The 27,101-nt window shown below is 41.8% G+C and overlaps 1 protein-coding gene across 2 annotated transcripts in view; it reads left to right on the forward strand.

The window, feature by feature from the left end:
* The first annotated feature begins 293 nt into the window (after positions 1–293).
* Positions 294–27,101, forward strand: part of akr1a1b (aldo-keto reductase family 1, member A1b (aldehyde reductase)) — a 38,783-nt gene continuing 11,975 nt past the window's right edge. The window contains exons 1-6 of one of the 2 annotated variants that reach the window (XM_043699112.2): positions 294–384; positions 515–676; positions 6,004–6,096; positions 13,513–13,632; positions 16,185–16,336; positions 18,897–19,092. In XM_043699112.2, the coding sequence (XP_043555047.1) occupies positions 6,010–6,096; positions 13,513–13,632; positions 16,185–16,336; positions 18,897–19,092 (555 nt within the window). In that variant the 5' untranslated portion in view covers positions 294–384; positions 515–676; positions 6,004–6,009. The remainder of the gene's footprint in view (positions 385–514; positions 677–6,003; positions 6,097–13,512; positions 13,633–16,184; positions 16,337–18,896; positions 19,093–27,101) is intronic. The other variant, XM_043699111.2, reaches the window with a different exon arrangement.

Genomic DNA, 27,101 nt, shown 5'->3' on the forward strand with positions numbered 1-27,101 from the left:
CAAGTCAACAGCACAAAGTTTTTTTTAAATGACGCCAATGCTACGAAGGAGTGCGCTTTCTGTTTTTAAATAAAAGAATAGCTGTTTTTCTATGTAATCTGCGCCGGGAGGTTAGATGTTACCTGCCGTTATTAACAACCGCCCTTACTCACCGTCTCGCGCCCAATTGTAAACCGTTGGACCCGCGCAAACACCGCGTGCCTCCGGCACCCCTCCCAACGCATGCGCACTCCGTCACCCGACCGCGCGCGTCCGCTGCCTCCCGCCACCCCCTCCCAACGCATGCGCACTCCGTCACCCGACCGCGCGCGTCCGCTGCCTCCCTTCACGAAAGACGAGCCGAACGCGTATGCGCTATCTTCCAACACAGGCGAAACAGTTAAGGTCAAACATACTTAATAACGTTTGCTTGCTGACTCTTTCGTGTCCTGACCAATATTTGAAAAAAAAACTTTCGACCCTTTAAAATATATGAACAAGCGATATGTATGTAATTTTGAAATATTATTCTCAGACTACAAAATCACGAGACGGTGGCACGTGACCCGTTTTCCGGAAGCAGTCGGCTTGTCCTGTGACTGGAGGTACCTGGTGTTTTGCAGTACAGGTACATTTTAAAGTTTAATAGTCACAGTGGTTCTGGAGGAAATTGGGGAAAAATATCAGCTTGGTCAAAGTAGGTATTTGTGGTAGGGAGTGATGGGATGTCATAACGACTTCTTAACTGTATGTATATCTTGCAATTCGAAATAATCGTGATCAATCACTCTGTTGCCCGCAGTCGGTATGTTGGTCAGCGTATTATGTTCAAGTAATTTGTCACAGTATTATTTTATTAGTGATGTTTTAGCGATTGGTGGACGTTTTGAATTGAGGATCAAGGAAATTCCCTTCAGAATTGATCGAAGTTGTTGGATCATAACGCGAAGTATTTCATTTGAAATCGGGATCAAATTAGATGTATCAGGTGATCTTTCTTTTTTTAAGATGCAGATGCTGAAAATCAGACAACTTGCACTTGGATAGATCCTTTAAACTAGTCAAAATATTCACAGATCCTTTGCAATAATGAAGACTAAAAAAATTAGACATTCTTTCATATGCTCAGTGCAAAATCGTTGTATTTTGATTAGATTCCCGACTTGTTTTTATCCAATATGGAAACAGGCCCTCCTGCCCAACAAGTCCATACCGACCTTCCGAAGAGTAACCCACCCAGACCCATTCCCCGACCCAATATTCACGGCTGACACTATGGTCAATTTAGGAGAAAGTGAGGACTGGAGATTAGAGCTGAAAGCACTATGGCCAATTTAGCATAGCCAATTCACCTGACCTGCATATCTTTTGGATTGTGGGAGGACCCGGATCACGCAGATATGGGGAGAATGTGCAAACTCTGCACTGACAGTTGTTCAAGGCTGCAATCAAACCTGGGTCCCTGGTGTTGTGAGGCAGCAGTGCTAATCACTGAGCCACCATGCCACCACCACTCTGCCCCCCCCTGATTTTCTTCCTATTGATCATGTTTGGATAATGCTAAAGAAAGGCCGTATTTTACTGCAGTGTGGTCCTGACCACAGTGTAGTTTTGATTTGTTATTTCCTCCATCTGATTTTTATTAAGTTCGGCCATTTTTAGAGTTCAGTAAATCTGATCAATATCATACACCGTAAAATTAATCATATCTGAGTTGTCATAACTCACTGGGATAGTGTGCTTGAAATTGAGCCCTCCTATTCAAAGTTTGTGAGAAGATTTGTAGCTCGGGTGCTCGTTGTTGTGGTTCTGTTTACCGAGCTGGGAATTGGTGTTGCAGACGTTTCGTCCCCTGTCTAGGTGACATCCTCAGTGCTTGGGAGCCTCCTGTGAAGCGCTTCTGTGATGTTTCCTCCAGCATTTATAGTGATTTGTATTTGCCCCTTCCGGTTGTCAGTTCCAGTTGTCCACTGCAGTGGGCGGTATATTGGGTCCAGTAGTAGTGTTGTCCCAGTCAAGCAACATGAGTTCGACTGGGACAACACTACTATTAAAGGACAAGCCAAACAGAGAACAGCCAGGGAATTCCTAGAGGCATGGCATTCATCCACAGATTCAATCAATAAGCACATCGACCTGGACCCAATATACCGTCCACTGCAGCAGACAGCTGGAACTGACAACCAGAAGGGGCAAATACAAATCACTATAAATGCTGGAGGAAACATCACAGAAGCGCTTCACAGGAGGCTCCCAAGCACTGAGAATGTCACCTCGACAGGGGACGAAACGTCTCCAACACAAATTCCCAGCCCGGCAAACAGAACCACGACAATGAGCCCTACTATTTCTGGACAAGTCATAAAAGGTTTTCTTTCCAGACCCAGGATGATAGAAAGATAGAAAGCAAGGACCAGGTTTCGGTACTTAATAAATCACTTTTTAAAATAGATCCATAGACTCTAGCTATGGGTAAATGATTTTACTAAATTCAACAAATCAGTACATTAGCTTTGAATAAAATTAAAAATGATAGAGAGTCCAACTTTTTCTTCTGTGCTGCTACAGCATGCCATTGCCAGAGACTACTCCAGGCTTCCTAGTCTGGGCCATTCCATTGCCAGAGTCCTGTTGTGGGCTATGCCAGCCTGTGCCATTTTGCTGGCAGGGGCATAGTCCACACGGAAGCTCAACTCCCACATCAGGATTCACAGGCTGACCGACTGTCTCTGAAGCTTTTCTGCCTCTGAAGACTCCTCCACTGCTCCTGAGCCCATCAGGTAGGTTTCAAAAAAGAAAAAGAAAAATGCAGATGAAGAAGACAAGTCCGGGCAGAGGAGCCTGAATGCCTACTCCGGTGCTGCAATTTTGCTTCAAATTTAGGTTGGTTCTTACTTGGTCTGAAGGTTTTTCTTTTGATTGTCCTTTTTCCTGAATGTTTCAGCTGGTTTGCAAGAGCAGAGGTCTCTGACTCCTCCGATTCAAAGTCTTAACTTGTAACATCTGCTGAAGGAAAGATATGCAGGTTTTCTTTAGGTTTAAAGTGGCTTACTGCAGAGAATGAAAGAAGTTTTTTTTTTTATTGCTGCAGACCTGTTTTTTCTTCTGGTGTAAGTAGCTTCTCTCTATCTTGCTCATAGTCCAAACTGATCAGTTACAAGACAACCAATCAGAGAACACCTCTGGGACACCCAGACCAACCAACCCAACCACCCTGTGGCTCAACACTTCAACTCCCTCTCCCACTCCACCAAGGACATGCAGGTCTTTGGACTCCTCCATCGCCAGACCATAGCAACACGACGGCTGGAGGAAGAGCACCTCATCTTCTGCCTAGGAACCCTCCAACCACAAGGGATGAACTCAGATTTCTCCAGTTTCCTCATTTCTTCTCCCCCCACCTTGTCTCAGTCCCAACCCTCGAACTCAGCACCGCCTTCCTAACCTGCAATCTTATTCCTGACCTCTCCGCCCCCATCCCCACTCCAGCCTATCACCCTCACCTTAACCTCCTTCTACCTATTGCATTTCCAACGCCCCTCTCCCAAGTCCCTCCTTACCTTTTATCTTAGCCTGCTTGACACACTTTCCTCATTCCTGAAGAAGGGCTCATGCCCGAAACATCGATTCTCCTGCTCCTTGGATGCTGCCTGACCTGCGCTTTTCCAGCAACACATTTTTAGCTCCAATCATAGTTGTTGGCAGGCAAACAATAATTGATCATTTGACCACATCAATCAGCCTCACTTGTGAACAGTGTCTTGACTCCAGTTCATCTGCATATTACTGAAGCCCACAAACCGATTCACATAAGGTATCAATTATTTGCTTTCAAAACATGTAGCCATGGAAATTACTAGTTTTCAATGTAGTTCTTTCTCACTCCAGTCTACAGTTTTAAAAAGCATAAATATAAAAAGACAGTGGTCTTAACAGAATTTAAATATCTGAGGGAAGCCTCGAGATATTCATGTTGATTCCCTGTCATTTCACCAAAAGGATGAGGTGACCACCTAAACTGCTGTGATAGTTGCAGAAAGCAGCTTTATAAATGATAAGCTGGTAAGTTAACTGAGGCAGTTTTTTTAAAAAATCTGAAATTTGCTAGATGTTAACACTTCCATGTCCTCAATATAATATCTTGTGCATGGAATCTGAGTAGAAAGTGAGGTCTGCAGATGCTGGAGATCAGAGATGGAAATGTGTTGCTGGAAAAGCGCAGCAGGTCAGGCAGCATCTAGGGAACAGGAGAATCGACGTTTCGGGCATTAGCCCTTCTTCAGGAATGAGGAAAGTGTGTCAAGCAGGCTAAGATAAAAGGTAAGGAGGGACTTGGGGGAGGGGCGTTGGAAATGCAATAGAATCTGAGTACGAGAGTTAGAAATGTCTTGTCGTGTATTTGCAAGTAATGCGATCCAATTTTGAAGGGGTAGCATGTGAGAGATTTTACTCCTGTTTTAATGCCAAGCTAATCTTCCAAAAATGCTGCAAGGTGCTATGATGTGCTAAAACTTAATAAAAGCCAAACTACTTTTATGGAACAAACTTGTGGAATCTTGTCCACATTTCGAAACAAAGATTATTGATACAACAAAGGTGAATATCATGGATTTATTGGCAGTCCGTTAATCCATATACAACACCAACTGCATAATCCAGGCTTCCCAAAGTAGAGTGCAGTTCTGCTTTCCTCATTCCGGATTTGATCCTTCAGTTGACACTAAACATGGTTTTATGCCATTAGAGGTCATGGTTACAGTTATCATCAAAGAGAATACCTCCTGAACCTCATTAGCTCAATTTATGTTAGTTCTGATAGTGTGAATTCACCAGTTATTGAGTGCCAGCTGAAATTACCACCCTACTATACAGTGTGATTAGCTATGATTTTTTGAAAAACTAAAACTGTGTATTTATTTTACCATCCATTAATGTTAAGTGTAGTTGTTAAATTCCTCCTTTTTTAGCTTGCGTCTCGCAGCTTCTCAACATCTTTGCTCTGCTCTGTACTCCTCTCAAAATCTGGACCTTGAGGACGTATTCCCCAATCAACTGAGCTGATGGCCTCACAGTATTTTCACTGGACTAATAATTCACAGACCCAAATTAATGCTCTCGTGACATGCTCATAGGATGGAATCCCACCATGACTGATTCCATTGACTTAATAAATATGGAATAATTGAAAAGACCAGTACAATGGAAACCATTGTTAATTGTCATAAAAACAAGCATACTTTCACTGATTTCCTTCACTGAAGGAAAATTTGCCATCCTAACTTGGTTTGTCTACGTATCACTCTCGACTTGAAGCAATATGGTTAACTCTTAACTGCCCTCTGAAATGACATAACAAGCCACTCAGTTCAAAGTCTACTAGGAATGGGGCAGAAGCACTGACCTTGCTGATGATGCTCAGATTCCATGAAAGAAAGATGGGGGAGAACAAAACAGCTAGCACTTCCCTCGCAAGCTGAACTCAGAGGCTGATTTCCCATTAGCCCAATGCACTGCAGGAATCTGGATTTTGTTTTTTGTTACTTCCCATTCCCTCAAAGAAATTTGGGCATAAATGTGATTAGGAATTGAAATGAGCTTTTACATTTACTGGTGCCAACAGTAATTTCTATTTATTTTAATTGTCAAAATTTGTAAAACCAATTGAATACTAATTTGTAGCCAAGACCTTTTAACTAGCACTGAGAGTTGTCTTGGAAATGACACACAAATAAATAATCGGTATGTTTCCTTTCAGTTATAGTGTACCATATTGTCCTAGCTACTATTCTGAGGAAGGGTCACAGGACTCTGTGTTAACTTTGCCTCCTCACTGATGATGCCAGACCTTCTGAGTTTCTTCAGTAATTTATGTTTTGGTTCAGATTTGTTTTTTGGTGCAGTTTAGGTATCTGTCAACCAATTTCATGTTCTCTAATTATTCAAGAAGAAATAAATGGCCTTGAACTATGAAGTCACAGATTTGTACAGTGGTTCTCATGTTATAAAATATTTTTGTTTCTTTAGATTAAAATGGCCACTTCTGATTACGTTTTGCTCCATACTGGACAGAAGATGCCTCTTATTGGGTTGGGGACATGGAAAAGCGCACCTGGTGAGGTAACCTGAATACGCTGGCACAGATTAAAAACTTGATTGCTTTCTTTTGTGGTACCAGTTGTTTTTTGGTTTTCCCAATGAATTGATGGCTTGAATTTGGTCATGTAAATTTGGTCATGTAGTTTTTCCATTCTGACAGTGTACTGTAATCCTATTTTTCTCCATTTGCTACCATTGCCTTCTCTTCCAGTGGTATTCATGGGACCATCCACTCATCAAACCAAGTTTATTAGTGCGTATTTGAGAGGAGTGTTGATGTGTTCATAAATTAGTATATTAAAGATTGAGATTGAGATTGACCTTAAGCTCATCTGGAATCTAGGTAAGCAAGTTGCCAGCAAGGCTAAAATGATATCAAATGGATTTTGTTTTTAACCTCCTGCCATGGTTAGGGTGTTTTAATGATGCACTTACTTTTGCACACAATTTCTTCCCTATCTTATTCTGCTTTCTTATAAACAAGTTTCATGTTTCCATTGACTAGAAACTGTCACTCAGTGATTTTATGCTGCAAGATCTTGTAACTTACAGATTCTCAGTCATAGTTCACAAGTAACTTCTGCACATTGCTTGACTACAAATTATTTTGAATGCTAGAAATAACAATGTTGCCCTCAAGTTATTTTAGGCTCCAAAAGTTGATTTACTTTGTATGTTTGTAATCTTTTAATAAATTAGTCACCTAACAACAGCTGCAAAAATTGCCTGGACTGGATTAAATTTCTGGTCTTTTCAAGCTGTACGGCATGTATTGAATGTTGTGTTCTCCATCATCTCTTTATTCTCTCCTCTTCCACAGTGCTGAACAAAGAGACCTTGGAATGCAGGTTCATACCTCCTTGAAAGTGGAGTCGCAGGTAGATAGGATAGTGAAGAAGGTGTTTGGTATGCTTTCCTTTATTGGCCAGAGTATTGAGTACAGGAGTTGGGAGGTTATGTTGCGGCTGTACAGGACATTGCTTAGGCCACTGTTGGAATATTGTGTGCAATTCTGGTCTCCTTCTTCTTATCTGAAAGATGTTGTGAAACTTGAAAGGGTTCAGAAAAGATTTACAAGGATGTTGCCAGGATTGAAGGATCTAAGCTATAGGGAGAGGCTGAACAGGCTGGGGCTGTTTTCTCCGGAGCGTCGGAGGCTGAGGGGTGACCTTATAGAGGTTTACAAAATTATGAGGGGCATGGATAGGGTGAATAGGCAAAGTCTTTTCCCTGGGGTTGGGGAGTCCAGAACTAGAGGGCATAGGTTTCGGGTGAGAGGGGAAAGATATAAAGAGACCTAAGGGGCAACCTTTCACAGAGGGTGATAAGTGTATGGATTGAGCTTCCAGAGGAAGTGGTGGAGACTGGTACAATTGCAACATTTACAAGGCATTTGGATAGGTATATGAATAGGAAGGGTTTGGAGGGATGTGGGCCGGGTGCTGGTAGGTGGGACTAGATTGGGTTGGGATATCTGGTCGGCATGGACGGGTTGGACTGAAAGGTCTGTTTCCATGCTGTACATCTCTATGACTCTTTAAGTGTCATTTTGTCACTATTTGCATGATACTGATGAATTTAATACAGTCAAAGTTCAGATCTTGTATCCTCAGTTGCAACTTAATTAAATTTTGAACACAATTATGGCCCAGAACGGCATTGTTATTTTCTAGTGATTTTGGTCATTTTAACCCATTAAATCAGTGGGAATGCTAAGAGCAAAACATTTTCAGTAGCTAAAAAAACACACTGTTCAGCCCATAATAGATTAGGTGCAATCAGTTAACACTCTGCTTATATTAATTTGAGAATATGGGAGATTCCATAAATATACAGCTCTTCAACTCACTTGTGAATTTTCTTAGCTGCCAAGAAATTTCCAGTAATGCAATTCTAGCCTGCTATCCATCAGTTAACATGTCTTTCACCCAATGCACAATTTCAACTTGACTTCCCTAGATAAACTGTTTCAGTCCAGCTACAATACTGGCATCTAGCCAGCAGTGTGAAAAAAAAACTGCTGAAGTATGTCCTATCAACAGCAAGCAGGGCAAATGTTATTTGATCAGTCTTTTGATCAGCACACTGTCAGTGTGCTGATGAGCACCACTACTAGTTACTGATGTTTAGTTTCTGCTACACGGAGGCCATTCAACATTTGACCAAGTGTGGCAACAAGGAAGCACTGATAAAATAAAAGTCAACAGGATTTGGGGGGAACACTGAATTGGTTTGACTTCTACCCAGTATCAAGGAAGATAGTTGTGCTTGATGGACTAAGGAACTCTTCAGTTGTGTCTTCAGCCCAGCTATCTGCAGCTGCTTCATTGATGACCTTTCTTCCATCATAACACAAGAATTGGGGATGTTTGATGTTTGGCACTAAAAACTGTATTCACAACAGCTCAGCTATTGAAGCAGTCTTTTCATTTGCAAAAATACCTGGACAGCATGCAGACGTGTTCCCAAATGGCAAGTAACAGTCAGGCTGCACAATACAGACAATGCACATCTCCAGCAAGAAGAATCTAGCCAACACTCTCCTTGGTATTCTAAACATTTTCACTGAATCTGTCAGTATCTTGATGGCTGCCATTGACCAGATGCTGAACCTAACTAGTCTTTTAAATACTATAGTTACAGAACAGATCAAAGACTAGGAATTCTGGTGAGTAATCTCCTCTTGACTCTCTAGTGCCAAGCTACCATCGAGAAGGTCTAAATCGAGCGTGTGATAGAATACTCTTTACTTACCTGGATGGGTGCAGTTCCAACAATACCAGGGAAACTCTGGCATCGAGGGAAAATACCCCATCCACCATGTTTAAACATTTAATCCCTCTTCTACTAATGTACTGTGGCTACAATATGGCACTGCACTTACACATCAAGCTGCCTTTGATAACACCCCTTCCTAACCTGCAATCATCTTCCTGACCTCTCCGCCCCCCACCCCACTCCGGCCTATCACCCTCACCTTAACCTCCCTCCAACTATCGCATTTCCAAAGCCCCTCCCCAAAGTCCCTCCTCCCTACCTTTTATCTTAGCCTGCTGGACACACTTTCCTCATTCCTGAAGAAGGGCTTATGCCCGAAATGTCGATTCTCCTGTTCCTTGGATGCTGCTTGACCTGCTGCGCTTTTCCAGCAACACATTTTCAACACCCTCTGAATCCACAACCATTATCGTCTAGAAGGTGAGGATAGTAGGTGCATGAGAATACTGACACCTAGACATTCCCATTTTCAAGCTATGGACTGTCCTAATTTATAAGTGTTTTCTAGTTCCCTTGCAAACACTGGATTCCACATCTCGGCATTTTAAACAATGAAAGTATGCCTGAGCATAGTGCTTCAATCTGTTTCTGGACTCTCATTATCTACTTCAAACTGCTTCTCATCTTTGTACAAAAAGAGACAGGTTTAACTTATGGGATTATGATTCTTTGTACTGCCCAGGTCAGAAACAGATAAAAATTGTTTTTGATGAATTATAATATTTTTAGAAACCAGTACAGTCAGCTGATTTAACAATTCCTTCCACATGAAATCAACAGGTACCTAAAACACTTCAATGCATATTTACTATTTAAGCTTTCAATCATTTTACAAATACTTAAATCTGATTTATGTACAACTGACAGACTTTGTTTGACCATATTTGCCAAATGAAATACTGAGCAGTTTGAAGTTGAAGCAAATTCCATTTTTCATTTAATTTCTGTACTGTAGGATCTATTGTGTTTTCACAAGCTGATAAAACAACCACTGTTAGTGTTCGTGCTTCGTTCTCCTAAATGTATTAGAAATCATCGTGAGCAGGAGTTGCGAAGAACAGACTTTCTCTTTCCTTATTGTGCAAAGGAATGACGGGAGCTTGAAATACTACCTTCCCACCATATTTTCAGTAAAGTTTGAATATATACTGAGAAATACTGGGACTGCTTAAGAGTTTTTCATGGGATGGATGGGGAGAACATCTATGACAGCAACTGGTGGAGAAAATTCTTAAAATCCTAGTTATTATAGGAAGGCTCGTCATCACAGACGGCTGAACTGAAATGATATATTGAAGAATATATCATTTCAATTGCATGACACTGTAATCTTTTGCGATAAATTGTGCCTTATGGTCTTACTCCACAACTACCTGATGAAGGAGCAGCACTCTGAAAGCAAGTGCTTCCAAATAAACCTATCGGATTATAACCTGGTGTTGTGTCCAACAGCGGTTCCTCCACATCATGGCTACCATCTGTATGTGTAGGAAGTGTTGCAGTGTCCATAGATGCAACACTTTCTTATTACAAAACGTAAGTAAAATTATTGAGTTTTCATGCCCAATTTAGAGAATTGAATCTATATTAAAATACAGTTGTATGGTTCTGAGGCAGACCCGACATCAAAGCTGCAAATGTAACTAAAATCAAAGCTTAAAGTCTAAAGAGAAGAGAAACTAAACTATTGGCACCCAAAGATAATTGGGAACAAACTGAAGTTGGATGAAATAAAAGGATAGCTGTGCAGTAGCAATTGTTGAGTCCATTGGGACAAACAGACAAGTGAAAGAAGACACAAACAGTGGGAGTGGTTAGTTCCATAAACTGAATAAGCAAAGGGAATAAGTGTTACAGCTGTTTCTGTCACTTGAAGCTAAGTGGTACATCTGCCCCATCCAAGGCATGAGGGAGGTGTGTCAAGCAAGCTAAGATAAAAGGTAGGGAGGAGGGATTTGGGGGAGGAGTATTAGGAATGCGATAGGTAGAAGGAGGTTAAGGTGAGGGTGATAGGCCGGAGTGGGGGTGGGGGCGGAGAGGTCGGGAAGAAGATTGCAAGTCAAGAAGGTGGTGCTCAGTCCTTTTCCTCCGCTACATTGATGACTCTATCGGTGCTACCTCGTGCTCCCACGAGGAGGTTGAACAGTTCATACACTTTACTAACACCTTCCACCCCGACCTCACATTTACCTGGACCGTCTCAGAGTCCTCCCTCCCCTTCCTAGACCCCTCCATTTCTATCTCGGGCAACCGACTCAACACGAACATTTACTATAAATCGATGACTCCCACAGCTACCTAGATTACACCTCCTCCCACCCTGTCCCCCGGAAAAACACCATCCCATATTCCCAATTCCTTCACCACCGCTGCATCTGCTCCCAGGAGGACCAATTCCAATACCGAACAACCCAGATGGGCCGCCTCCTTCAAAGACCGCAATTTCCCCTCAGACATGGTTGACCATGCTCTCCACCGCATCCCCTCCACTTCCCGCTCCTCCGCCCTTGAACCCTGCCCCTCCAATCGCCACCAGGACAGAACCCCACTGGTCCTCACCTACCACCCCACCAACCTCTATATACATCGTATCATCCTTCGTCATTTCTGCCACCTCCAAACAGGCCCCACCACCAAGGATATATTTTCCTCCCCTCCTCTATCAGCCTTCCAGAAAGCTCACTCCCTCCGCGACTCCCTCGTCAGGTCCACACCCCCCACCAACCCAACCTCCACTCCCGGCATCTTCCCCTGCAACTGCAAGAAATGCAAAACTTGCACCCACACCTTCCCCCCCCCCCCTTACTTCCCTCCAAGATCCCAAGGGATCCTTCCACATCCATCACAAATTCACCTGCACCTCCACACACATCATTTACTGCATCCGCTGCACTCGATGTGGCCTCCTCTATATTTGGGGAGAAAGGCCGCCTACTTGTGGAACGTTTCAGAGAACACCTCTGGGACACCCATATCAACCAACCCAACCACCCCGTGGCTGAACACTTTAACTCCCCGTCCCACTACACAAAGGACATGCGGGTCCTTGGACTCCTCCATCGCCTGACCATGGCAACACGACGCCTGGAGGAAGAGCGCCTCATCTTCCGCCTAGGAACCCTCCAACCACAAGGGATGAACTCAGATTTCTCCAGCTTCCTCATTTCCCCTCCCCCCACCTTCTCTCAGTCCCAACCCTCAGACTCAGCACTGCCTTCTTGACCTGCAATCTTCTTCCCGACCTCTCTGCCCCCACCCCCTCTCCGGCCTATCGCCCTCACCTTAACCTCCTTCCACCTATCACATTCCCAACGCCCCTCCCCCAAATCCCTCCTCCCTACCTTTTATCTTAGCCTGCTTGGCACACCTTCCTTTTCCTGAAGAAGGGCTTATGCCCAAAACATTAATTCTCCTGCTCCTTGGAAGCTGCCTGACCTGCTGCGCTTTTCCAGCAACACATTTTTCAGCTCTGATCTCCAGCATCTGCAGTCCTCACCTGCCCCATCCTAGCCAAGTTGAGTAAGTTGTGGTGATGACTCTGCTTGTGCGCTGCTGTTGCCTTCCTAGGAGAGAAGCGCAAATTGCCTGAGGAAGATGGAGTTTAAAAGACTGACTCACTGGGATCACTAAAATCTGATTGAACTACTAACTCAATGTGTCATTTAATTTGCAGTTCACAATTTACATTTAACCCGTGTTTCAGTAATTCATGTTTAACTCATTGTTTCTGCATTGTCAGAACACAGGATTGACTGCGTTTGGTGTTTGCTTTGACTTTTATCATAAAAATTTTGATTTATGAATAGCTAAGACTTCAGTTTTCACTTTTTGGAAAGAAAATATGTTGCTCATCTTTAACATTGTAACAACGCAGCTACAACTTTTCTCTGAAAGCCTATAATTTATAGTATTGCACTAATTTTTTTTATTTAAAACACTAAGGGTCAAGATTCTGTTACTTAAATTCTAGGAGCAGTAATAAGCCAGCTGGCTCCGCCGTTCAATATGACTATGACTAGTCCTCTATCTCAATACAATGTTCTCACTTTGTTTTTCTCTCTGTACCTCTCGATTCCGTTAATATTAACTAAAGTTATCTCTTGAATATATTCAGTGACCAGGCCTCCACAGCCTTTTATGGTAGAGAATTCCACAGTTCATTACTTTTTATTTGAAGAAATACTTCATCTAGTCCTAAAAGATTTGACTTGTCCTGAGACAACCCTGGTTCTAGACTCCCAACCACGAAAAAATGTTCCCTCTGCATCTACAGGTTTTGTGCCCTTTTTATTTAAAAAAAAAAGATTTTTTAAAACCTGCTTTTCTATTCTTGTGACCAAAGTGGATAATCTTTCACTTCATTTCTCCATGGTATACTCCACTTTCCACCTTGTTGCCCCTCACTTGTTTTTCATGCCTTTGCAACCTTGTGTGTCCTCACATTTTTGCATTCCTACCTAACTTTGAATCATCAACAAACATTAATATGTTACATAGATCCTCCCTTTTAACTACTGCACAAAGTGTCTGATTCCTCTTAATGGCACTGGATATTAAAAACATGTTTCAAATAACAATTCAACTTTGATTTATTCATGCTGGCAGGGACCTTGGAACCGTACATTGGAATGCATGATCTTGTTTGCTGTTTTTGTTCAGGTGAAAGCAGCTGTCTGGAATGCTGTAAAGACAGGTTATCGTCACATAGACTGTGCTGCAGTGTACAACAATGAAGCTGAAATTGGAGAGTTTTTTAAAGAGAATGTCGGTACTGATAAGGTATGATTTAAAGACCTGTTGATGAACCCACATAGTAGAATTAATGAATCCAGATTTGGGTTTATTTTTGATGGCGAATCACAAACCCTGGGTGGGAGGTGTGCAACAAACAACTTTGATTACAAGCTGACTAGTTCATGCAGCATTGCTAACTATGGAACAGAGACTCAGGTGAAGAATTCCTGTGTTTGGCTGTGAAGCCCTTGATATGCACATGCCAAATTTTTCTTGTCCTAGTCCAGTGGGTTTGGCCAAATAAATTCAAATCAAGGCCTGATTGTCACCAGTGAAAGGGGCCAGCATAGGTGTGAAAAATGGCACTCCCTGTACTCTAAGTACCACCCCCCCTACCTTCCAAGCTCACTCTCAACAGAAGACTGTAGGAGGAGTCGTCCATTCAGCCCATCAAGTCTTCTGCCATTCAATGAAGTCATAGCAAATCTGATAATCCTAAATTCTACTTTCCCATACTATCTCTATAACCCTTGATTCCCATACTGACTTAGTCTATCTATCTCAGCCATGAATATAGTTAATTCTCTAACTCTCTCAGCTGTCTATGATAAAGAACTCCAGAGATTGAATGCCCTCAGGAAAAAAAACCTTGTTATGTCTTGCCTAACTAGGTTATGTTCTTCTGTCCTAGACTTCCCACAAAGGAAAACAAGTTCTTTGCACCTCCCCTGTAAAGCCTACAAAAAAAATTGTTTTGATGAGGTCTCTTGTCATTCTTCTAAACTCCAATGAGTGCAAGTCCAACCTACTCCAGTTCCTCAAAGAAAATCTCTACCTGGAATAAACCTCAAGAACTTTTTCTGGACTGCCCCCAATGGTAGTATATCTCCCTTTGATAAGAGGACCAAAACTATTTACAGTATTCCAGCTGTAATCTTGATGAGTGCCTTCTATAGTTTTAGTAAAACTTCCCTACTTTGACATTCCATTCATTTTGAAATAAAGATGAAAAACAGTTCATTTGCATGGATGAATTTATGGGACAAATAGAGCTAAATGGTTTCCATCTAGTTGCTCTAAAAAGCATGTTTACAAAGGGACCAATGCTAGCTAATAACTATCCCAAGATACACCACAGTTTGAAAAGACAAGCAGCATGAAAAAGGAGAATGAGTTGCACTGATGATAAAATATGTCACTTGTGATAAACAGTCATGGCTCAAAAATGAGTAGTAGAATCGATGTGGGTGAAAATTAGCAATGGCAAGGTTCAGAAAAAGGTGGTGGGAGAAGTTTATAGGTCCCTGATGGTAGTTAGATTACTGACCAGAGTATTACACAAGAAATTAGTGTGTAACAGACTCCAGTGCAATAGTTAAGGAGAGCTTTAATCTGTGTGGACAAGACCAATCAAATTGACAAAGTTAGTGTGGAAAATGAGTTTGTGGAATACTTTCATAGTTGTTTCCTGGAGCAACTGAGGACAAAGCAACTTTATATCTAATGCTATGTATAGAGGCAGGGTAAATTTAGTAGTGTCATAGCAAACAACATCTGACAGTGATGATAATGCAATTTGAAATGAAGGATATATTTCCATCCCACCCCATCTGCTTTCCGGAAAGACTGTTCCCTCCACGACTACCTGGTCAGGTCCACGCCCCCTAACAAGCCACCCTCCCCTCCGGGCACCTTCCTCAGCCACCGCAGGAATTGCAAAACCTGCGCCCACACCTCCTGCCTTTACCTGCGAACTTCTGACCCCAATCAATTTTTGAATTATCAACTCACCTTTTTCTTTAAAAAAACCTTGTTAATCCCATTCTATCATGCGTTGACAGGCTTTTCATATTACATCTGAGTTTGCTGGTCACAACAACACTACAAATGAATCAAGAAGTGAAATGTTTTGAATGAAGATATAGATGACTCCATGTTAGAGAATCATGAAATTTATTATATGCTCAATGAGCCTGTTGATTGTTCAACCGCCTCCTGAACAATGTGCGTAGTGTCATTCTCTCATTCTGCCCATAATTCTGCTAATTCTTCCTTTTTCAAATAGCAATATGATTTATGAATGCTTTTTGATTGAAACTGCCAACCCCACACTGTAAGGCATTTTAGACCTTAACCAGTTTGTGTGAGGCGCAGCTTTTCTTCTTGTACTGTTTGCACCTTTTTCTAATTCTTCTAAACATGCTTCTTTCTCGAGCATTTCATAAACAGGAACCTTTTGCTCCCTATCTACTTTATCCAGACCCCTCAGAATTTTGAGTAGCTGTACAAAATCTCATCTGTGTTCTCTGTGGAACACTGTCCTAATTTCTCTACTGTATCTTAAAAAATTAGTTGCAGGAATGCAAACGTTATCCTTGTGAATATTTTCTGCACCTCCTAACATCTTCACCACCTCCTTAAAGTGTGGCACATCAAACTGGACACAATGCTCTGGCTGAAACTGAACTAGTCTTGTTCAAGTTGAAATTTAGAGAAAATCCTTTTGATCAAAATGATGAACATGTATAGAGATATGTAAAGTTAGAACTTCTGTGCCTTAGAGAAATTTCATTTTTATATGCACATTTTGTTTGTAGATGATAAGACGTGAAGAACTTTTTGTGACCTCCAAGTTGTGGAACACTAAACATCATCCTGAAGATGTGGAAGTTTCCTGCTGCAAATCCTTGGACGACCTGAAGCTCACTTATCTGGATTTGTACCTGATTCACTGGCCTCATGCTTTTGAGTAAGGCGTGGTTAATGTCTACTATAATCCCATTGGCCTTGGATACTTTGAGAATACTTCCTCCCTCCCAATTTTTTTATACAGATTCACTCCATTTCTCTGTTCTCTCCATTTCTTTCCAGTTGGATCAGTTCTCACAATGTCATCTTCCAGACAAATACTTCTAGTATCAAATTAAAAAGAAACATAATCCTGGAAATACTTTACAATGAGGCAACATTTAAGGATAACAACAGATTTGATGTTTCGGTTTGATGATGTAATAGTTATTTTTCTCCCCCTCCACAGTAGTTACCTGGATCATCAATTCTGTCTGTTCGATTTCCTGCATTTTTGTGATTGTCCTTTCCCTTCTTTCCTGTTGTCATGATTCATTTCTACTTGTCCTTGCCTTCCATCCTTTCGGCTTCCACATTCAATGAACCATGTTCTGTCGTCTCTAGAATGACAGCGTTACAAAATTCCCCATTTCTCTTTCAGCAATTCAAAAAACATGCTCCCTCATATCTTAGTCCATGCTTTAGTTGCTTCCAAAATCCCCTGTCCTTACCACGGTGCTGGAGCTTCAATATCTGTTCTTTTAGCTTCTCCCTTCCCAACATAAAAGACTTTAAATCCTCTTCCAGGTGAAATTGCAACTTTATCATCCTGTGTTCATTACAATAATGTGGATTCCCTCACATTATGGGGACCAAAGTTCGGTGGGATGATTGTTTGCGGACCACCTCCGTTGAGCTGCAAATCACTTTTCATTTTACTATTCCCCTCCATTTGAATCTCTGTCCTTTTTTAGCCTTTACACTGTTCTAATGAAGCGCAAGCGTCATCCCATTGTTCAGTTACATACTTAGATTTGTTTCAACAATTTCATACCTTAACCACTGCTCACATTGCTTTCATACAAAAGTTTTTTGTATTGATTCTGCTATTAGCATTTATGTTTCCTTTAAGATATATCTTTATTTCTTTACCTATCCTGTTAGCCTTGCACCATCATCCCAGTGTCATTTACTGTGTCTTGCCTTCCACCCTGTTGCAGGGCTTCCTTTCTGTACTTTCCTCCTCTCCTTCCTTTTCCCTGTAAAGAAAATTGTTCAACACTAATTGTTCTCCTCCATGCTCCCCTATAAAGGTTGAAAGCTTTCTTTTGACTACTTGTGGATGCAGGCCACTGTTTTACATTGAGTCCTGACTAAATCCTTTTCATAGAACATAGAACAGTACAGCACAGAACAGGCCCTTCAGCCCACGATGTTGTGCCGACCATTGATCCACATGTAAGGTAACCCTAATGTACGAACCCTCAAATTTCTGTGACCATATGCATGTCCAGCAGTCTCTCAAATATCCCAAATGACCTCGCTTCCACAACTGCTGCTGGCAACGCATTCCATGCTCTCTCAACTCTGTGTAAAACAGTGGTCTACATCCACAAGTAGTCAAAAGAAAGCTTTCAACCTTTATAGGGGAGCATGGAGGAGAACAATTAGTGTTGAACAATTTTCTTTACAGGGAAAAGGAAGGAGAGGAGGGAAGTACAGAAAGGAAGCCTTGCAACAGGGTGGAAGGCAAGACACAGTAAATGACACTGGGATGATGGTGACATCCCCTCTATACTTTCCGCCAAACAGCTTAAAACTATGACCCCTCGTGTTAACAATTTCTGCCCTGGGAAAAAGTCTCTAGCTATCAACTCTACCTATGCCTCTTATTATCTTGTACACCTCAATTAGGTCCCCTCCCTTCCTTTTTTCCAATGAAAAAAGTCTGAACTCAGTCAACCTCTCTTTGTAAAATAAGCCCTCCATTCCAGGCAGCATCCTGGTAAACCTCCTCCTGAACCCTCTCCAAAGCATCCACATCTTTCCTATAATAGGGCGACCAGAACTGGACACAGTATTCCAAGTGCAGTCTAACCAAAGTTTTATAGAGCTGCAACAAGATCTCACTACTCTTTAAACTCAATCCCCTGTTAATGAAAGCCAAAACACCATATGCTTTCTTAACAACCCTGTCCACTTGGGTGGGAATTTTAAGGGATCTTTGTACCTGCACACCAAGATCCCACTGTTCCTCCACACTGCCAAGAATCCTGTCTTTAATCCTGTACTCGACTTTCAAGTTCGACCTTCCAAAATGCATCACTTCGCATTTATCCAGGTTGAACTCCATCTGCCACCTCTCAGCCCATCTCTGCATCCTGTCAATGTCACGCTGCAGCCTACGGCAGTCCTCTATACTGTCAACGACATCTCCAACCTTTGTGTCATCTGCAAACTTGCTAACCCATCCTTCAATCTCCTCATCCAAGTCATTAATAAAAATTACAAAGAGGAGAGGCCCAAGAACAGAGCCCTGTGGAACACCACTCACCACTGACTTCTAGGCAGAATACTTTTCTTCCACTACCACTCGCACTACCACTCTTTTCACAAAAACAGTTACGTGATCCATTTACATAGCCCAATTACCAATAAGACTCAACATTTGTCAGCCATGCTTGTTCCTTGTACAATATTTGTGTTGCAATTTTACTTATACAATGTTTTGCTGTTTTCAGACGAGGTGACATTGCTTTTCCAAAGAATCCTGATGGCACAATAAGATATGATTTTATTGATTATAAGGAAACTTGGAAAGCAATGGAGACCCTAGTGAAAAAGGGCTTGGTTAAAGCTATTGGACTCTCAAATTTCAACAGTCGACAGATAGATGACATAATTTCAACAGCTACTATCAAACCTGCAGTGTTGCAGGTAAAATATTTTTTGTCTTTTTTAATAGTATCAAGCTCAAATCACTGCAAACAATTCAGCATGTCATTAATATACGTGGTGATAGTGTGATGACAATGAATGATCATTGACTTGATTTAATTTTGTTTTATTCAAGATTTCCATTTTCCATTTGTTTTTCATATAATCTTTCAGTCTTCCAAAAAATGGATACTGTTGTTCAGGGTGTAATGATCTGAAAGAGTTAATGTTTAGGAGTGTCTGAAGCACCGCCCACTAAAATGTCCTACGAGCTGAGGGAGAGCATGGAGGTGGTCAGGGAAACAATTTAGGTTCTTGAAGAAGTAAAATCTACCATATAAATGGTGGTGGTCTCCACAGAAATGTCCATAATATTAAGGTAACTTGTAGGTATAGATGTAGAAGTCATATAGAACAACTACATAAAACAAAAGTAAAATACTGCAGATGTTAGCAATCTATAAGTAAAGAAAGTGCTGGAGAAACTCAGCAGGTCTGGCAGCAGCATGGAGGGAAAAGCAAAGTTAAGATTTTGAGACTTGGTTGACTATGGATGTAATAACCATGAATGTTTAATTTTGGAGATAAGTCATATTGGACTCAAAACGTTAATAGATGCCGCCAGATCTGTGTTTTTCCAGTCTTGTTTCTGTTTGTATGAGTACATCTTATTTTCAACAAGAGTCTGGTTTTAAGAGATAACCAAGAGGTTTTCCTCTACGATACTAGACCAATCAGGTCTTGTAGATTCCTACTAGAAAAAAGGGTGGTGACAGCAAACCTACCAAATAGCTAATTCAGTCAAACGAAAGAAAAGAACATCCTAGTAAGATTCAACAAGACATCAGTGATGTATCATTTCAGACTTAAAAGGACACACAACATCAGGACTGTTTGAAATTTCCTGGAGCTGGAGTTTTAGCTAGTTGAAGGCAGTTACAGATTACATCGGGTGCAAATGGTCTGTAGAAATAGTCTCGAGTCCACATTCAGCCAGTGTCCATGAACGAACATAGTGAACAAGTAAATATACTTTTGTACATATTTGGTAGTGTAGCTCACGAAGTTGCAAAAGAGGCTACAATATTTCAGTAGTAAGGAGTTCATCTCAAAAAATAAATAAGCAGCAAAATTTACAGCTGACCTTGGAGAAACCTGTATGGGGAAGCTCACAGCACAGAGCTTTTTAAAGTATAACCTCATTTTTTTTTTTGTTAATCTACAATAGTGAATAGAGTGGATTCCTTTTTGATTTGTTTTGAGATCAGTCTGTTGATTAAACTTTAAAAATATAAAACATAGGTAATAACCTGGAGCAGTACTTCTTAGAGCAATAAGATTGTTATTTCCTGGGTCTGTAGATTAAGATGTAAAGGTGGCATAGAATTGAGTTTTCCTGTCGGATGTGAAAGATTTTTTTTTGTTACTGATGATTATGTCTGCAGGAAGTGTTTGGTTGCGAATATTATTGGCTCGCATGGATCGGTTGGAACAGCAATTAGAGGCAGTAAGGAATTTACAGGAGCTGGGGGTGTGATGGATGGCAATTGCAGGAAGGGAGATAACTGCAGATTCAGGTAGGTGGGTTACTTCCAGAAAAGGGAGGCTGATCGTGCAGGAGTCTCCTGTGGCAATCCCCATCTCAAACAAGTATGCTGTTTTGGAAAATGAAGAAGGTGATGGACTCTCAGGAGAATAAAGAACAAAGAAAATTTACAGCCTAGGAACAGACCCTTCGGCCCTTCAAGCCTGAGCCGATCCAAATGTACTGTCTGAACCTGTCAGTCAATTCCTAAGCATTTGTATCCCTGTGCTCCCCACCTAATCATGCATCTGTCCAGACACATCTTAAATGAATCTACCGTCCCTGCCTCTACCACCTCTGCTGGCAACACGTTCCAAATGCCCACCATCCTCTGTGAAGCCGCATGTATCCCCCTTAAACTTTCCACCTCTCATCCTGAATGCATGACCTCTGGTTATTGAATCCTTCACCCTGGGAAAAAGCTTGTCCCTATCCACCCTGTCTACACCCTTCATGATTTTGTAAACCTCAATCTCCTTTTTTCTAGTGAAAATAAACCTAACCTACTCAACCTCTCTTCATAGCTAGCACCTTCCATGCCAGGCAACATCCTCGTAAACCTTCTCTGTACCCTGTCCAAAGCGTCCACATCCTTTTGTTAATGTGGCGACCAGAACTGTACACAATATTCTAAATGGGGCCGAACCAATGTCTTGTACAATTTTAACATGACTTGCCAGCTCTTATACTCAATATCCCGTCTAATGAAGGCAAGCATACTATATGCCTCCTTGACCACTCTATCCACCTGTGCAGTAACCTTCAGGGTACAATGGACCTGCACTCCCAGATCTCTCTGCCCATCAACTTTTCCCAAGGCTCTTCCATTCATTGTATAATTCGCTCTAGGATGTCGCACTGAAAGCCAGGTTTCTGGTATTGAGACTGGCTCTCTTGTAACGAGGGGTATGTCAAGTTCAAAGTTTGTGAGAAGATTTGTAGCTCGGATGCTCGTTGTGGTTCTGTTCGCCGAGCTGGGAATTTGTGTTGCAGACGTTTCGTCCCCTGTCGCAGACAACAACTCATCAGGACGAAGGACCCGATACCCAGCATGAGCAAAACCAATGTAGCGTACAAAGTCCCACGCAAGGACTGCACAAAACACTACATAGGACAAACAGGAAGACGGCTAACGGTCCGCATCCATGAACACGAACTAGCCTCGAAACGACACGACCAGCTACCCTTAGTAGCCACACACTGATGACAAGCAGCATGAGTTCTAAAGGGACAACGCTACTATTATAGGACAAGCCAAACAGAGAACAGCCGGGGAATTCCTAGAGGCATGGCATTCACCCACAGATTCAATCAATAAGCACATCGACCTGGACACAATAAACCAGCCACTGCAGCGGACAGCTGGAACTGACAACCGGAAGTGGCAGATACAAATCGCTATAAATGCCAGAGGAAACATCAAAAAGTGCTTCACAGGAGGCTCCCAAGCACTGAGGATGTCACCTAGACAGGGGACGAAACGTCTGCAACTTGAATTCCCAGCTCAACGAACAGTATGTCAAGTTCGTAGCAATCAATTGTGATAGGCGACTCTAGTCAGAGGCACAGACATTTCTGCAGTCGACTGTGAGATATCAGAATGGTGTGTTGCCTCCCTGATGCCAGGATCAAGGATATCTGAGAGAATGCAGAATATTCTCAAGGGGAGATGGTCCTGAGGAGATAGTGAGGAACGAGATCAGTCTGAGAATGGTAATTTGGGGAAATGAGCAAGTCAAACAGTTGGGGCAGGCAGAAACAAAGCTGAGAATGAGGTAGGACTGATTTTAAAGTACATTTATGTCAGTGCAAGAGGCCGAATGGGTCAGGTAGATGAACTCTGCATAGTTGGAAACGGACTGGACTATCATAGCAATTACAAAATTGTGGCTCAGGGATGGACAGGACTGGCAGCTTACTATTGTAGGGTATAGATGCTATAGGAAGGAGGGGGTGGGGTGACGAGAGTAGTGGGGAGTGGTACTTTTGATTAGACATAACTATGGCTGTACTTAGGGAGGATATTTCTGGGAATACATCCAGGGAAGTTATTTGGGTGGAATTGAAATAAGAAAGGGATGACCACCTTTATTTGGATTATAGTATAGACCTCCAAATAGTCAGCGGGAAATTAAGAAACAAATTTGTAAGGAGATTTCTGTTATATGTAAGAATAATAGGGTGGTTATGGTAGGGGATTTTAGACTGGGACTGCCATAGTGTTAAGAGTTTAGATGGAGAGGAATTTGTGTACAAGAACATTTTCTGTTTCAATACATGGATATACTCACTAGAGAAGGTGCAAAACCTAACCTCCTCTTGGGAAATAAGGCAGAACAGATGACTGAGGTGTCAGTGGGAAAGCAGTTTAGAGCCAGTGACCATAATTCTATTAATTTTAAAATAGTGGACAGTAAAGAATAGGCTGGATCTAAAAATTGAAGTTCTAAATTGGAGGAAGGCCAATTTTTGGCGGTATTAGGCAAGAACTTTCAAAAGTTGATTAGAGGTGAATGTTTGCAGGTAAAGGGACAGCTGGAAAATGGGAAGTCTTCAAAAATGCGATAATCAGAGTCCAGAGATAGTATGTTCCTGTTATGGTGAAGGGTAAGGCTGGTAGATGTAGGGAACGCAGGATGACTACAGAAATTGAGGTTTAGGTCAATAAAAAGAAGCGTATGTCAGGTATATATAGTGGCGATCAAGTGAATCCCTAGAGTATAAAGGCTATACTGAAGAGGGAAATCAGGAGGGCAAAAAGGGGACATGACATAGCTTTGGCAAATAGGGGTAGGTGAATCCAAAGTGATGATATAAATATATTTAAGGATAGAAGGGTAACTAGGGAGAGAAGGGCCCCTCAAAGATCAGCAAGGCAGCGTAAGTGTGGGACTGCAGGAGATGGGGGAGATATTAAGCAAGTATTTTGTGACCGTGTTTATTATGGAGAAGGATATGGAAGACATAAAACGTGGGGGAGAAAAAATAGTGACATCCTGAAGAATGTCCATATTACAGAGGAGGTGGTGGTGGACAACTTACAATGAAGGTAGATAAGTCCCCAGGACCTGATCAGGTGTACCCTAGAACTCTGTGGGAAGCTTGGGGAGTGACTGCTGGGTGCCTTGCTTAGAATATTTATATCATCGATAGTCACAGGTGAGGTGCCAGAAGACTTAGTAGTTAGCTAACGTAAGAAAAGTGATAAGGAAAAGCTAAGGAACTATAGACAGGATTTACATGTTTTTGGAAAGGCACATACTGATTAGGGATATTCAATATGACTTTGTGTGTGGGAAATCGTGTCTCACAAACTTGATTGAGTTTTTTGAAAAAGTAAGAGGATTAATGAGTCCAAGAGTGGTGGATGTGATCTATATGGATTTTAGTAAGGCGTTCAACAAGGTTCCTCATGATAGACTGGTTAGCAAGGTTTGACCACATGGAATACAGGGAGAACTAGCCATTTGGATCCACAACTGGCTTGAAGATAGAACAAGGATCAGTGTTGGGTGCACTGTTTTTCTTCTTTTGGATGTGAACATAAGAGATACGGTTAGTATAGGTTTGCAGATGATACCAAATTAAGTGGTGTAGTGGACAGGAAAGAAGACTATCTCAGAGTACAATGGAATCTTGATCAGATGAGCCAATAGATAGGCGTGTCAGATTGAATTTAGTTTTAGCTAAATGTGAGGTGCTGCATTTTGGAAAGGTAAATCGGGGCAGGACTTGTACACGTAATGGTAAGGATCTGGGGTGTGTTGCTGAAAAAAGAGACCTTGGCATGCAGGTTCATTGTTCCTTGAAAGTGAAGTTTTAGGTAGACAGCATAGAGAAGGCAGCATTTGGTATACTTGCTTTTATTGGTCAGTGTATTGAGTGTAGGAATTGGGAGGTTATGTTGTGGTTGTTCGGGGCATTGGTTAGGCTACTTTTGGATTTGTGTGTGAGATGCTGGTCTCCCTGCTATAGGAAGGATGCTGTGAAACTTGAAAGATTTACAACAATGTTGCCAGGGTTGGAAGGTTTGAGCTATAGAGAGAAACTGAATAGACTAGTGTTATTTTGCTTGGGGTGTCAGAGGCTGAGGGGTGATTTTTTTATGGAGATTTATAAGATCATTATGGGTAGGGTAAATAGATAAGGTCTTTTCCATGGTTTGTGGGGGGGATGAAGTCCACAACTAGAGGGCATTGGTTTGAGGGGAGAGATTTAAAAGGGACCCAAGGGGCAATGTTTTTATGCAAAGGATGGTGCATGTATGCAATGAGCTGCCAGAGAAAGTGTTGGAGGCTGGTACAAATATAACATTTAAAAAGGCACCTGAATAGGAAGGGTTTGGAGTGATATGGGCCAAATGTTGATTAAGTTAGGATATCTGGTTGGCATGGACAAGTTGGACCAAAGCATCTGCTTCTGTGCTGTACGTCTCTGTGACTATGTACTGAAAGCCTTTCATAATTCATCTCCAAGCAAATAAAATTCTGGAAAAAGCAAGATTTAATAGAAGAGTTCCTTCAGGAAAATCCATATCATTTCATTCAAGATCTCCACAGATTAGTGGAAAATGTGACTGTTAGTTTTAAACTCATAATTAATCTTAGATTTATATGGTCAAAAAGGTGAGACTCTAGAAAAGCTGCTCAGATAATGAGTGAAGCAGAACTCTGAAAGCAAAACAGATTAAACCTAAGAATAAGATAGACTTTTCACAGATCGAAATCCTCTTTTGATTTAATTGTTGTCACATATACAGGAGAGAGTGATATTTTGCATGCCATACAGACAGATCGTACCATTCAAAACCCATCGAGGTAGCAGACCAGAGTACAGAATGCTGCCCCAGAAAAGTGCAGAGAATGATCCCAAATAACATTTGAGAGGTCCATTCAGAAGTCTGAAAGCAGCCCGAGGAGAAGCTGTTCTTGAAACTGTTTGTAAGCATATTCAAACTTTTATATCTTCTGCCTGATGGAAGAGTGTGCAACTGGGGTGGGAGGGGTCTTTGATTATGTTGTTTGCTTTCCCGAGGCCGTGGAAGTATAGATAGAATCAATGGATGGAAGGTTAGTTTGCATAATGGACTGAGCTATGTTCATGGCTCTATAGTTTCTTGGCGGTCTTGAGAAGAGCAGTTGCCATTCCACACTGTGATGCACCCAGATAGGATGCTTTCTATGGTGCATCTATAAAAGTTAATAAGAGTCTGAGATATACCAAATATCCTGAGCCTCCTGAGGAAGTACTTGTGCTTCCTTGGCCACTATGTCAATATGGGTGGACCAGGTAATCATCACTCGCAGGAACATGATGCTGTCCATCATCATTATCCCTACCATTGATGCTGACAGGGGCATGCCCTCCACTCCTCTTCCTGACCAGCTCCTTCATTTTGCTGACATTGCCAGAGAAATTGTTGCCTTCACCCATGCCACTCAGCATACAATTTCTTGCCTGTTTTCTGTCTCCTCATTTTTGAGATCCAACCTACAATGGTGGCAGTAAATTTATAAATGGAGTTGGGGCAGAATTTGGCCAAACAGCTGAGTGTATAAGGGGTATGTTGGGGACACTGAGTACACTGCCTTGTCAGACAATGGTGTTGAGGGTTATGGAGGAGGAGATGATGTTGCCTATTCTTACTCATTGTAGAACATAGGTCAGGAAGTTGAGTATCCAGTTAGAGTGGAGAGCAGAGACCTGGGTCTCCGAGTTTAGAAATCAGGTTTTATTGGAATTATGGTGTTGAAGGCAGAACTGTAGTCAATATGTGGGTGCCTGATGTAGTTACCCTTGTTTTTCCAGATGTTCCAGGGATGAGTGTAGGACAAGGGAGATGGTGTCTGTTATGACCCTGTTGTCAGTAAGAGCATTGCAAAGGATCAAGTCAATTTAGTCCGCTGGAGTTGATGTCAGCCATGATTAACCTTCTAATTATGGAAGTCAGCTGCTAGGCATTTGAGGCACGCTGCATGATCTGTCTTTGGCATCGGGATGATAGTGGCCTTGAAGCAGGTGGGGACTTCAAATCCTATTAAGAAGAGGTTAAAGATGTTTGCAAATACACTCTCCATCTGGTTCACATAGGATCTGATTGCACAGCCAGGCACTCTGTCTGGGCCAGTCGCTGTCTGTTCATTCTCAAAAAAGCAAATCTAATGTCTGCAGTGGTGACCATCAGTACACGTGCATCCGATGCTGTTGAGATAGGTGATATCATTTCACTGACCTTCTGTTCAAAGCAAGCATTGAGCTTGTTGGGTAAAGATATACTGTTGTCACGATTCTGTTTGACTTTGCTTCGTAGTCCAATATGTTGTGTGAAGCCTTGCCACAAATAACGGATACCCATCTGCTTGGTCTGTATCTCAAGCTTAGCTTGGTATTATCTCGTGGCATATTTGATGACCCTCAAAGATCA

The sequence above is a fragment of the Chiloscyllium plagiosum genome, unplaced genomic scaffold (assembly GCF_037043375.1).
Source record: "Chiloscyllium plagiosum isolate Xiang-an unplaced genomic scaffold, Cpla_swu_hap1 HiC_scaffold_9, whole genome shotgun sequence".
Taxonomy (NCBI): domain Eukaryota; kingdom Metazoa; phylum Chordata; class Chondrichthyes; order Orectolobiformes; family Hemiscylliidae; genus Chiloscyllium; species Chiloscyllium plagiosum.